The sequence below is a fragment of the Hirundo rustica genome, chromosome 1 (genome assembly GCF_015227805.2).
Source record: "Hirundo rustica isolate bHirRus1 chromosome 1, bHirRus1.pri.v3, whole genome shotgun sequence".
Classification (NCBI taxonomy): domain Eukaryota; kingdom Metazoa; phylum Chordata; class Aves; order Passeriformes; family Hirundinidae; genus Hirundo; species Hirundo rustica.
The window spans coordinates 6,279,278-6,293,403 of record NC_053450.1 but is presented as its reverse complement, the minus strand read 5'-3'; the positions used below and the strand labels follow the sequence as shown (position 1 = coordinate 6,293,403).

Genomic DNA, 14,126 nt, shown 5'->3' with positions numbered 1-14,126 from the left:
GGTTTACACCCAATGATTTATATCAAAAGAAGTGTCTGAAGGTACAAGGGAAGGCCGCTACTGGGGGCATTGCACCCAAGTTTTGGCAAGGCAGTTCAGCAGATATTAATGCTCCCTGGACTCTTTCCTTGGGCAAACTGCTGGATTGGATGACCTTGTGGGGTCTGTTTCACTCTCTTTTTCTTTGGTTCTGTATCATGCAGCTCACTGTAAGATTGTGCTGTCTGTGCTGTCAAGGAAAAAATATTCATGTTGATATTTTTCCTGCATGTAAAGGACAACAGCATCTGGCAAAGCAATGTTTTATAAAGCTGCACTTGATCACTAACCTGTTGTGTTAAGAACATTTGAATAGCCTTCCATATTGAAAAAAACAGCAAAACTTTAACACCACTGTAGATAAATACCATAAATCTCAAAATGAAAGCATGTGTTTCTTTCACACATTCCCATTTTTATGCTTCAATTTGTCCCAACCTACCTGAAGTGTTTTTACTGTAATTAGATCTGTTACTAGTATAAAATTATAGCTGTTTTATTTCTGTGATATTAAAAAAAAAAAAATAGAAATATATCTGTTTATACTTGGCATTGTATATTTTTAGTGTTGTTTCCTAATCTTGCTGTGGAAATCTAAAGCAATATAGAACATAAGAGATCACATTATTACACTTATAGCTATAATATATGCAATCAGGGATAAAAAACGCCCAACAACAAACAATAATGGATATTTAAAATCTAATTATTTGTGGGGTTTAGAGCATAGTATTTGTTTTATAATATAACCATGAATATGGCACATTTGTGTAACACATTCTGTTTATTGAAAAACAAATCCAAGATGAGATAATTTTAACTGCATATGGTATCATGGGAACAGGAGATTTGTGGCAAAACACCAGGAAAAAAAAAAAAAAAATCACAATAATGAATGAAAAAAAACAGTAGCTGAGAAACTTACAGCAAGGGGCCCATTTGTTCTTTACGATTGTTATGCTAATTTTTGGGACTTGCTGGAGAAGCAAAGTAGAGATTTTAGGACGAAGGCATCAATTACCAAATACTTATGCTATAAAGATATCATTAGCTTCACAAGGTAATTTCAAGCACCCATTCATACCCTACTTTTCAAGCCCTGCACTTTTACTTGAACTCTGTAAGTGGTAAAACTCTTGAAAAGTCAATAAAACTTAACAATTTCCTTAAGAAAACAAAAGTGGTTTCCTTGGGAAATATTATGTACTAATCTGCCACTAATTTGAACAAAGACAATAAACTATCTAGAGGCCCCTAAATAAAACCCAGAATTGAGATATTAGACTACTGATGTATTATTTTTAAGGCAGCTCCAAAATAAGGCAGTGCATGAATAAAATTCAAACTATTGATTTTTAGTAACTTATTTTGACAAAAATATATTTCTCAATATAACTCACATAACTGCATTAGTCAGAATCCCAAATTATTACAGGGGAAATGATGGGGTGAGGGAGGGACACCGCATCTAATGAAAACATTCCAGCAGGAAAGTAAAGATATATTTTTCCTTAACATTTCACTTTATGCATTGATCTATAATGAACTAGTCCTGCTATAATGAAATACTCCTGCTTCTTACTTTTCCCTTATTTTGTGAAAACTTAATACATAGATGGAAGTGCTGCGATACTTGTGAATGTATGGTCAGGACTATTTTCTTTCCATTTGAGTTCTAAATTAAAAATCTGAAAACACTGAATTCTCAGGCACAGTTTATGGAAACAGGTATTTGGGGCGTTTGTTGGGTTTTTGTTTGATTTGTTTTCCCAGTGACTTCTCTTTCGCTTCTCAGAGCCTCGTTTCCTTTAACATCCCCCAAAGCATCCCCCCAACATCTCCCAAATCTTCTTGCAGTATCCTGCAGTGCCAGGTCTTCTTGGTGTGTCCTGTGCAGAGCAAGGAGTTGGAAAATGATCCCTTTGGGTTCCTTCCAGCTCTAAATATTCTGTGATTCTATGATTCTGTCTATGTACTGTCTAAAATAAAAGAACTACTAACTTAAATACATAATACACAGTTTGCTTACTGCAACAATTAAAGTAAATTTAAGTAAGTAAATATTTTATTTCAAAATATAGGACCAAAATAATCAGAAGTTTCAATAGAAATTACTCTAAACTTATGTGACAGATTTAAAAAACAGATTTCTTGTGAGATAAAATTCATAAATATATATTGTGACAAAATTCTGCCTTGTTACACAAAGTATTTTTTAAATTATTAGCAATTACCAATGTATACACAGCTGAAATATTTTAAAAAACAATTGTTTTGTATATATCATCTACCTGGTTTTGTGATATTAAGAAATTAAGCAATGAGATAAACATGCAACAGTCACATCAACATTGTGGAGATGGTATTGGTGGGTAGGTTGAAAGAATTTGCCTTAGAAAACAGACCTATTTTGTGTTATAAGTGCAAATGACATTATTTGGAGCTGGACATAAAAACATAAAAGCACACAGTCTTCTCAGCAACTGCAGGTAAGCTCAGCAAACCTCTGATGGCGAAGGCTGATGATTCTCTTTCCGTTCCTTAACTTTCTCTTTGCATCACAAATGATACCAGGAACAGGATGCTGAGAACATTTTGCACTCCTTGATGCTTCCACTGTATCCTGGCAGAGTGGGTGCCGTTATAAAACCCACGTTTCACAGACTGATCTGCATATGTGCTTTGAGTGGGAGCTGTCTTACTGTCTTAACATGGTGAGTTCCTCTTTCACCTGTTGCCTTGTAGAAGGTACAGAAGGAGCATGGGTCCATTTCCAAACAGAAAATGTTTTATTGCCTTTTTTTGTATTCCCTTCCTCTCCCCACCGCCCACTCCCCCCCTCCCCCCACCCACCCCCCCCAACTTTGGTTTCCTTTGGGACTCTCACAGCTGCTGCTTTGCTTCATAATCTCACTTCAAGTATGAAGACTCTTGAAGGTCACTTAAGAGCAGCATTACTTTTGTAATGCCCTTTGGCCTCGATATAGTCTGCAAAGTTTTCAAAAACTATGTTCTGGCTCACTCTCTAGCTTTTTAAATAAGATTTTTTTATTCCAAGAGGAAAATGGACATTTTACTGCTCTCCCTCCTCCCTCTTAAGAGAAGCTTAAGAAATGCTTTTTATAAGACTGCTTTATTGCTACTGGTAGAGTTAAAGTTTAAAAGCAAATGCAATAAACCACCATCACCAAATGGCCTCTATTATATAATAACTTTGGTTTACTCTGACTCTCTGAGGATCTGAGCAGTCTGAACAACGGTATTTTCTGATATATTTTCAGAAGAAAAGAAATGGTGGTTTTCACGCAGAATAATGAAAGAAATAGGCCATGGGTAAAGCAGAAATGAAATATTACAGAAAATAGTGGTATACAGAAGATATTGATGCAGCAGATTTATTTCAGGGTCGGAGTAGCTAATATTCTTCACCTTGGTTCCACTAGGTTACAAGGAAAAAGGCACTGATATATTCAAAGCTCAAGTATCCAGTAAACTCATGCAAGCAGACTGGAAAACACAGATTGGAATTTTGAATAAAGTTTTGTTTCTTTTTCAAGAAAACATCACCATACAAAGATAAATGTTGGGAGGTGCATCACAGTCTTATGAAGTCAATGGATAACTTATGGCTGATGAAGCCTTGGTAGTTAGGAAAGACAGTCTGTGAGAGACAAGCTTTTAATGGATTGCATATAAGAAGAAAAAATTAGCAACAAACAATTTCACCCTGTAAAAAGCTGTCCTAGGAACAAAAGAGAACATTCATTAGCACACAACACAATGTGCTAAAAGATTTGAAAGTAGGAAGAGGACAGGTATAACAGAGATAAGGGTATACCGGATTTGACATCACCCACGTTCAGAGCAATAAAAGAGGTATGTGGGAGGACCAGATGCATCGAGGTTTGTAATACACATTGATTGTCCCAGCACCAGAGAAAGCAGTCACAAAGCGCTCAAAGCAAACCACTTTTGTAAGTGTACTAGCAGGAATATAGGAAATTAAAGACCGTGCAATTTTGCAAAAGCTCCTAGCAGAGAATTTAGCAATAGTACATTCCTTTATAGCTACAATATAAGATCAAGAAAGAGTACTAAAAAAGTATTTATATTCAAATATGACACAAGAGAAAAAGCCTATTGAGAAAAAGGGGGTTTTTTTTGCCATGATAATGGTGATATATTTTGCATTAGAACTACAGGAAGTGTGTATTAGCAAGTACATAATATAAAACTACAAAATCTAGATTTTTAATGAATACTTATGCAAAACAACGGGTTGTAAAATTATTGCATCTTATTCAAAACAAGATTAGAAAAGACCCTTTTAATATGGCAAAATGCTTCAGAGCAGAGAATACAAAGTTCATCAAGATGCCTACAGGCACATAGTATGACCAAGGCACATGTGTGTGCAGTTCTAGGACTATGTGCACTGCTACAACTGCCATTAGCAAAATATCTAGAGGAAAGAGAAAAACCCTTCAGATCGGCATACTTGAATATAATGACAAAGGTGGTAAGCTCACTGCAATGTATTGACTCAATTACTGCACTAGAAATTGGAGAGAGACTGTTCTGATACAGTGTGTTAGCCCTTAAGACCTAGAAAGAAAGTAAAGGGACCTGGTCCAGATGATGTAATAATTTTGTTCTACCGGTCTCATACATTTTATGTACTGTGTTCTACCTTAACTTGCCTGATTACCTTGATTTAGGTCCAAAAAACGCCTAAACTTTGAACAATGAGGCAAAATGTATAAAAGAGAAAGATGTGAATTTTTAGAGAAAAGCTTTTGAAAACAATTTGTCATGGATGTTTTGATATGACTGTAGACTCTTATTTATTTTTTCATATTTTAAAACACATGCAAGTTAAAAAAAAAAAATAAAAAGCCACAGGAACATTGGAGAAAGGAGTGCAGTGGTATTTTCATCACGCCTAATAGAAATTGGCAAGTAACACACTGTAATGTTAAGGAAGCCAGAATCCACTTAGCAACATGCTAGTCAGAAGTGTAGTGAGTCATATCAATCACTAAATGTGGTATTTGTGACAAACTATTTGCCCAAACAGACCCTGCCTCTCCAGGTCTTCAGCTGTGTGCATATTAATGAATTGAAATCTCAAATAAATAATGATTCTGTAACAGTCTATTGTGGTCTGAGATTTAAGCCAGGAACCCAGGAGTTAATCAGAGGACAGAACTACATTAGAGGCATGTAAAATCTACCACAGAATTGGAAATTATGCCAGCAGGGTGGGTGGCAGCCTGTGAGTGCAGTGCCTTCTGTTTCTGGAGTGACAGCGCAGCGTCAACAGGCTCCCCTTGACAGGGTGTCCTGTAGTAGATCCCCACCACAAGGTTAATTTTGCCTAAATTATTGTCCACTCTATTTGGTTTTTCTCCTGTGACACAAGTGTTCCATCTATTCAATGATCAAACCAAGCTGTCACTGACTGTGGTGTGCTCATATCCCACAAAGCCAACCCTGTCCTGGGCTGCATGCAGAGCCCTGTGGGCAGCACAGTGAGAGAGGTGATTCTGCGCCTCTGCTCTGTGCTGCTCTGCTCTCAAGAGAGCACCTGCAGTGCTGCCTCCAGCTCTGGGGTCCTCAGGACAGGAAAGATATGGATCTATTGGAGCAGGTCCAGAGGAGGCCACAAAGGTGGCCAGAGGTCTGGAACACAGGCTGAGTGAGTTGGGACAGCTCAGCCTGAAGAAGAGATGGCTCTGGGGAGACCTTAATAGCAGCATTTTGGTACCTAAAGGTGGCTTATAGGAAAGATCGGAACAAACATTTCAGCAGGAACTGTTGTGGTAGGACAAGCAGTAATGGTTTTTAAGTCAAATATAGTAGACTCAGACTCTAGTCTACTATAAGGAAATTCTTTGCAATGAGTGTGGTGAAACACTAGAGTAGGTTGCCCAGACAGGTGCTGGATGCCCCATCCCTGAGAATATTCAAGGTCAGTTTTGATGGGTCTCTGAGCAAGCTGATGTAGTTGAAGATGCCCCTGTTCATTGCAGGAGCAGGGTTGGACTAGATGACTCTTCCAACTCAAAGAATTTAATGATTGCATGGAAATGACAAATATTTAGTTGTACTTGCAATATTTGGAACAAAGACTTAATGGTGAAATTACTGCTTATAATCACTGCTTGTTATGTTGATACAAAAAATAAAGAAAATGTAAGTCAATTAATTTGTATAGAATCAATATTCCAGAGAGAGGACAGAGCTCAGTTTCTGCCTCTTTACGCATAATTCCCTCACATCCTGTTGGTACAAGAAAGTGGATCTCACTCCTGAGAGTGAAGATACCAATACATCCTAATGCTTCTAGCACATATGACTATTAATCTTGGCACCTACAATTTTAGCTTATAAATAGGCAGGCACACTGTCAGGTCAGATAACTGGTGCTTATAAAGGAGCAAGGGATATTAGTGTGACATGGTTCCTGAATGATGTCCACCCACCAAACTAACTTTCCGAGACTACAGCATGCATTAAACAGCAAAGAAGGCACATAGAGAGAAAACACATTTAAGTTATGAATTTTACAAGTTTGGGCTCAGGGCTTTTCAATATTCATGAATCCTACAGCTAATACTTACTGATAATATGAGCAGCTCCTTGAGCAAGCTGCTTTTCAAGCTTTGCATAGATTTCAGCAGTAAGAAAGCTATCAATCCTTAAGAAGATGGTGTTTCCTGCATTTCCTGGACAGTAAAAGCGATGCTTAGAAGGATTTTCCCAGCTAACCACATCCTGGGCTGCTTTCTAGGGCCCAAGGCTTGTAATTTCCCATCCTTTCTGCCCTCGTCTTACTTTATTGCATCCTAGTGAATTTCACTGGAGAAAACAATATCCTGTACTTGCTATGTGCAGGTTTGAGTTTGAACAATAGGGTACAACGTGGATAATTTTCTAATTCCTATCTTATTACAGGCCTGGAGAGAACCTAATCTTCAAACTTCCAGTAAGACTTTCTCTGTTGAAAGCCAGAGGAAACTGGTGTAATTTGGGAAGAAATACTGTGGTTTCTTGAAACACCAAATGTTTATTTAATCAGTTACCAGGGAGAATATGATTCTTTCCAAGAAAGGTGCATTGTGTTTTACAATTTGTAATAATATAGCTACCTTTCTGTCTGAGGTCCTGCATGCTTTAGTATGACTTTAAGTACATTTAGGCTTAACTGTCAAAATAGGGATTTTTTTGCTACAGGTCACTCAATAAAGATTATACTCCTACGTACTGTTCTGTGTCAGAGTTGTTTGTGCCTGCCTGTTTCACAACAGATGGCTGCATTTCAGTTTCACATAGAAGATGTATATGGAAGGTTGAAAAAAACATTTGTTTTAATTCAACCCCTTCCAGCTGCTTGTATGCTTTAGTCGTATCCATAGAGCTTGATGTCATGCAAGTGAATTTCTTAAATAGAATTTTGCAATTTTTTTCTGATCATTCTGGATCAAGATTTATTTGGAATGGTTATGCAGAGAGTATAAATTGAGTATGCTTCATGTTGTAACATACCAGGCATTATTTCATGGGGTATTGCAATCTGTGAAATACAACAAGGAATAGGGTATCTCAAAATATAGTCTTTTGGTTTTCAGGGTGAAAGAGCACTTGCAGTTCTGAGAAGGGAGCCTTAACCTCTGCTCCCAAGCTTTGAGTGAGCATTTCTCATGCTGGTTCACCTTTTCAGAGCTTTTTTCCTCCCTGTATTGCAAGGATACGAGTAAGGCACATTGCAGATTTTTTTTTTTTTTTTTTTTTTCATTAAATACAGAAGTAAACACATGGTTATTCAATTCACAGATATAAAAGTATTTTCAGTGGTCTTTTAAACCTAGATCATCAAAGTTCCTTATTGGCTTTTCCAGTAACCACTGATTTTAAATGATACTTTATGGGTTTGGCTTCAGTGATTTAGTAATTTTCCTTTGCTTTGCCCTTGTGCTCTGTAACAGAGAAGAGCTGGTCTGGCTTGCTCCGGGCTTTTTGTCACCCAAGATTCATTGATGAGACACCTAAGGACTAATAAGGAAACAATGTGAAGTCTCAAAGCTGAAGAACAGAGGGAATCATGACCTAGTACAACAAATACATCCTTTGAAAAAATAGGAAAATAGGCTTGAGCAACGTCTTTTAAACTTTTCTTCTCTCTCCTGTTTTAGAACCGGGTGAACCCCAAACCCACTTACAGCCGCACATCTGGGCAACTCATCAGAAATACGGTTTTCTGGCTGGTATTTATAAAGTTTATAAATGGTTTGCATTACTAGAGGCGCAAGTACAGAACGCTGGACAGAGGATACCGCTGTTAGGGGGAGGGAAAAAGAAATAAAATCGCGTTTGCACCCCTATCAACACAAGATCTGCCTTTCTTCGTAAGACATGACGGCAAGGACGGCCGACCCCTGTCGACAGATCCTACGGCCCCAGGAAGGGCCTCAAAGGGGAACTCGTGGTGGAAGGGTCGCTGGTCCGGGCACAGCCCAGCCACAGCGCAACTTCCACCCGGCTCCCGGCGCGGACCAGCTCTCGGAGCGCTCCCTCAGCACCGGCCCCACACCGACCGTGGGGAGGCGGGGCCAGCAGCAGCCACCAATGAGAAGCGGCACGCCGTTTCTGACTGACAGGTCACGCTATCTAATAGGAGCTTTCACTTGAGCGAGGCGGCGACACTCGGGCGTCTCCGCTATCCCCGCCCATTGGACGGAGTCGGGGAGGGGGGGCCCGCTCCTGGGCGGGGCTAAGGGGGGCGGGGGGGCGTGGTCTGGAGCCCTATATAAACCTGGCGCGGCGCGCATTCACCGCTCAGTTGGGGCAGTGTCGTGGGTGCTGGTGCTGTGGGTTTGTGCACAGCGCCTGCCGCCGCTTAACTGTCCCTCTTTTATTGTGTGCGCAGCACCCCGTCTTGTCTGAGTCAGCGGCTCCCGGGGCGCGTCTCTTCCCCGTCTTATCTCCTTCTGCTGAGTGATTTGTGATTTGTCCGCGCCCCTTGCCTGCTGAGGGGGGGCGTCCCCACAGTCCGCGCCCCTTTTCTCCCCCCTCCTGGCCAGGGGCTTGCGGCGCTTCCTCCTGGATGCGTCCCCGCAGCCCCGGGCGGGAGGCGGCCAGGGGGAAGCGCTGCCTCCGAGGATTTACTGCCGCCTGGGACTCGGACCCGCTCCTTCCCGGTGGGCACGCCGGTTCCGCTGCCGCTCCGGGCCGCCGCCGCTGCCATGGACGAGAAGTACCTGCCCGAGCTGATGGCGGAGAAGGACTCGCTGGACCCGTCCTTCACCCACGCCTTACGGCTGGTCAACCAAGGTGAGGGGCGGCGGGGCGCCTTGTCCAGCGGTGCGGACGGGCCGGAGGGAGCGCCCGCCGCCGCGGCTGCTCAGCCGGCGGTTCACTCTTCCTTATTGCACCGCTTGGAGGGGTTTGTTGTGTTCAGTTTCTTGGTGTGGTTTTCGGTGAGGGTTTCACCCTTGCCTTGCCCCGCTTGGAGGGGTTTGTTGTGTTCAGGCTGTCGGTATTTGCCGGCTCCCGGCGCTTTCCCCTTCCCCTGCCGGGCAGCATCGCCGACCAGCCGCGCACGCTGGATGCCTTCCAGCGTTGCCCCTCTTCCGTCGGTGGCTTCTCTGCCATCGCTCGCTTCTCGAGTTATAGATTATTCGGAGCTGAATGGCTGTGTAGGACGGCTGGGTCTGCCGTGCTCTGCTCGGGCTGCACGTCAATTGGAACCCCAGAAGGTTTTCCTATTTTACCCCGTTTCTGAACAATGAACAGCCGATTGTTTACATGTGAGAGCCTTCTTTAGAACGAGCCTACTACCGATGGCCTTTCTTAGAAACTTTGGGCTCTGCGACTGAGATATTAAAGAACCAACAATTTATTTCAGTAAACCTTTAAAAAAAACCACAGAGCATATTTTGTTTTGCAATTATATAACTCCAGATAATAAGTTACTCCCACCACTTCTTCATTTGTCATGTCAGATGTGCTTTAAAGATCTGGCTTTTTGTTTCAGTGATGCAATACCGACTAGAAAAGTAATTCTGTGTGAATTAAAGTATGATTTAATCTACAGTTGGAGATACTGTATAATTGGTAGGTGACTTTCAAGTACAGCTCTGTAGAGACAAATGCTTATTCTAGTGCTTAGGATGCTCAAGTGAAATAAGCTATGAACTGATCCTCTAATACACCATAGTGACAGTCAAAATGATTTTTGCTTCAATTGCAATTATTACAATGCCATGCTTGGTGTATTTTACATCCTGTAACAGGAACAAGTTGAAATTGATGTGGGTTCTTCTAATGCATTGTAGATTTTTATGTGTAATAGATGCAAATGCCTGTCTCCGAATCAGAAGGAAAATTACCGTTATATGAAGTACTCTGGAGTTAGGGATAGCTGTCACAGTTTCAACTGTGGAATGCATATGCTAAGTGAAGTGAAGGTCTGTGTCCATGGGTGATTGGTATTTTGCATATTTTTCCCAGACTTTGAATCGTTAAAAGTGCCCTTGTTGATTGTGGGAAAAGGAGAATTATGTTAAAAAAGCAGGTTTTTTCCTGTGTTTACTGTAAATGAAAAAAACTTGTGAAAATTAAACTTGATGGCTACAAATTATTGAAGTTCCTCTCCAAGTAGTGAAGAATCTTTTTGCATGTGTAAATTATTCCAGGGGGTTACAGAAGTATGTGATTTACTAGTTTGTCAACTGTGTTAAAGGAAGTAAATCTGTCCTTTTGACTGAGTTTGATATTTTTTGAGGTTCTCATTGAAATGATAAATTGGGGGACTGAAGCTTTTGCCTTTCATCACAGTATCTGCATGCCTACATTCAGCTCAAAAAAAAAAATTGTCAGTGAAAAATGTAAATGTATGTGCTTCCAACTTCTGTAATCTAGTAGGTGTCTCGATTTTTTGTTTACTTTGAAAATAGTCTTGGATTATATTTGAAGTGTTTCATATATTAGAGATGGGGAAAAGAAAGATTGAGGGTGACTAATCAACTGGTTAACCGTAGTTTTAAAAGGAAATATGTATAATATCTATGTAAAATAGACACTTTAATAGTAGAATCCCCAAAGAACCAGATAAAATGAAGTGACTGTCTAATACAGGTGGGAAATATAACTTCAGGAGGGGATGTCTTACAAACCCATGCTACAATGTCACTAACTTTATCAGGGACTGTTTTTTTCTCAATTGTAATAATTCTATGCACTTAAATGACAGTTATTAGTGGAAATGTATATGTGGTGGTTCTGGCTTGGATTTTGTGTGCCAGGTCTGCTGAGTATTTTCTATATTAGCTTGTGTGGAGGCAAATAAAATAGCTTGTCTAATTTTTTTAACTGGATTTGTTTATCTTTTAAGTTTAGAATCAAACAGGTTTCCAAGTTTGGCTTTTTATGGGTATCTGTAAGAATGTCTTAGCAAAGGTTTTAAGTGCTTTAAATAACCACCTTAATTATGTAATAGCATTTTGGTGTCTTAGTGGTATTAAATTTGCTGTCTGTATTTACTTGAACTGAAATACTGTACATCAACTGGCTTTGTGCAGAATCTCAGGAGTAATTTTAAGAGTTGTATGGATGAAGTGTGTTTTCAGACAGAAGAGCCAAATTGCTAACAGATTTCCAGTTGTGTTGAATTATTGTTTCTTGGGAAGATTTCGGGTCTAGACTTCTGAAATATGGTAATTATAGTTTTCAAACAGAAGTGGATTAATTTGCATGTTATGCTTATAATTATACATTATAATTTGTGTGCACACAAATGACATAATTTTAAGTTTGAAAAGTGAAGAGCCCGACCTGCTTCAAGTTCCTGCATAACACTTCAGTTAAAAAAGAGCAATGTGGAAATAACTAAGATGCTGTAAGAATATTTTCATGGACAGTCTTATTAATCTGTCCTTCTGAATTAAGATATGACAGAAATTTTTCTGCCTCAAAACTTTGTTTTGAAAGCACTAAAATCAGTATCCTTCAATGTTACTGCATAGTAAGTCCTGTTTTTTCTTGTTGAGGACTCTGTTCAAGGATTTGATGCCCTGTATCCTTGGGACACAAATGCAATACCTATTGCTTAAATTTTGTTTTGAGCAGTCATTGAAATATTTAGCTGCTGCTCGAATCTTAGAACAGTGGGAATCTTTTCCAGGCGACTAGACTTTATCACTTGTTCTAATTAAGAAGATGTATTTGTATACTTGAACATTAAGCCATCCTAAAAAGGGGATTTTTTTTTTTTTTTTTGCCTGTAAACCATTAAACATGTTATAGATTGGAAGTAGAGTTTTTTGCATGTGCAGTAAGATGACCATGCTAATAGGATAAATTTGCAGCTGGTGCTAGACAGTGGGAACTGGAACGTTTTGTCCAGTTATTAGCTTATAGCAAGTTCTGTAAATGAAGAATCTTGGGAAAGATGAGATTCTGTGAAGAAGCAAGAAATTAGTACATTTGTATTTTTCCTATTTTCAACTCCTTATCTTTATACAAAATCTGAAAAATATTTCTGTCTGTGGGAGTGATGGTAATTCTGAAATAAAGCCTTATTTCGAAGAGTGACTTTGCAGTTGTAGTTGTATGTAACTGTTGGTAAATGTGTAAGTGTACTGTTGGTTGTCATAAACTGGTTCTTGAGTGATGCTCTAAAATTACTGAAGATCCCTGAGACAAAAGTTACTTTACCTTCTTTCACATTTATTTATAGTAGTGATTCAAGATGAGCAGTTTGTGAATGTTGAGTGAAGTATGTGAAACTGCAGATGGAAGAAGCTAACTGTAAATAAAACATGGTGATACCAGCCACATTTTTAACATGGGAGACCTGAAAATGGGTGCTTGGCAATTGTTCCGTTTGTGTAGATAATTAAGTGTGTAGATAATGAGAGTTAGGGCCGCTGCCATTGCTGAAAGATAACTCTCTTGTACAGACTGGACCTCTGGAATTCGTCCTCACAAGCTCATTTTAGCTGCTTTGAGATTTGAGGTAATATCTACAGTTGGCAAGGCTTCCTTTAAAATGTCAATGAGACGATGTATAGGAATACCAAGCCTTCCTATCAGTAGATGGCTGTATGTGCTAGCTGTGTGTTGAATGGCTTCCCTGAGCCACGTATCTAGTGGTGATCAGCAGGGGCTGGCTGTTTCTTGTGTCAAATTTTGCTTGGGAGTTCAATAATCAGAGCTGTACCTCCCTAAATATCAGGGAGAATGGAGTGTGAGGGAGTGTACTCACTTTCTGCTTTGTGGAGGATATTAGTAGTCTAATTTTTTTTTTTTTTTTTCCCCAGCAGAGATGGCTTTGTAAAAATGGTTGAAGCAGGAGCTTAACATTAAATTAAGATTCTATATATGTTACTGATTTTTGTCATGGTTTAAGCTCAGCTTGGTTGGTAGGTACTGTGTAGCCACTCGTTCCCTTTCCCCTGGTGGAATCTGGGGAGAACTGAAAAAAGATACAGCTTGTGGGTTTAATGACTGAAATAAAGTAAAATATAATAATTATACTGGAAACGAAAAAGAGGAGTAAAACCCAAGAGAAACAAGTGATGCACAGTACAGTTGTTCCCCATCTGCTGACTGATGCCCAGGCTGTCCCCAAGCAGCAATCAGTGGCTCTGAGTCAACTCCCCCCAGTTTATATACTGGGCATGCATCCTGTGCTGTGGAATATTCCTTTGTCCAGTTCAGGTCACTACTCCTGGCTGTGCTCCCTCTGGGCTTCTTGTGCACCTCCTCCCCAGAAGAGCATGAGACACTGCAAAGTCCTTGATTTAGAGTAGGCACTACTTAGCAACAACCGAAATATCACTGTATTGTCAACTCTTATACTGAATCTGAAGCACAGCACTGTACTAGGCACTAGGAAGAAAAGGAACTCTATCCCAGCTGAAACCAGGGAAACTACCAATAAATCCACCTAAGTATGTAAAGGGTTTTGTGCTTTTCTTTATCAAAAATAAATTTGATTGTGTAGTGACATACATATGTTGTAATACAAGTAATCAGTTTGCCACTGAAACATCCACTTTCCTGTGTGGACAGGTTTCCTGGCA

The 14,126-nt window shown here is 39.9% G+C and overlaps 1 protein-coding gene across 2 annotated transcripts in view; it reads left to right on the top strand.

The window, feature by feature from the left end:
• Window positions 1-8,875: 8,875 nt before the first annotated feature.
• The window catches only part of KHDRBS3 (KH RNA binding domain containing, signal transduction associated 3), a 93,538-nt gene continuing 88,287 nt past the window's right edge, over window positions 8,876-14,126 (top strand). For both annotated transcript variants that reach the window (XR_005703787.1, XM_040083928.2), the window contains exon 1: window positions 8,876-9,372. Coding sequence is in view for 1 of the 2 variants with exons in the window: in XM_040083928.2 (XP_039939862.1) it covers window positions 9,285-9,372 (88 nt within the window). In the remaining variant the exon portion in view is untranslated. The remainder of the gene's footprint in view (window positions 9,373-14,126) is intronic.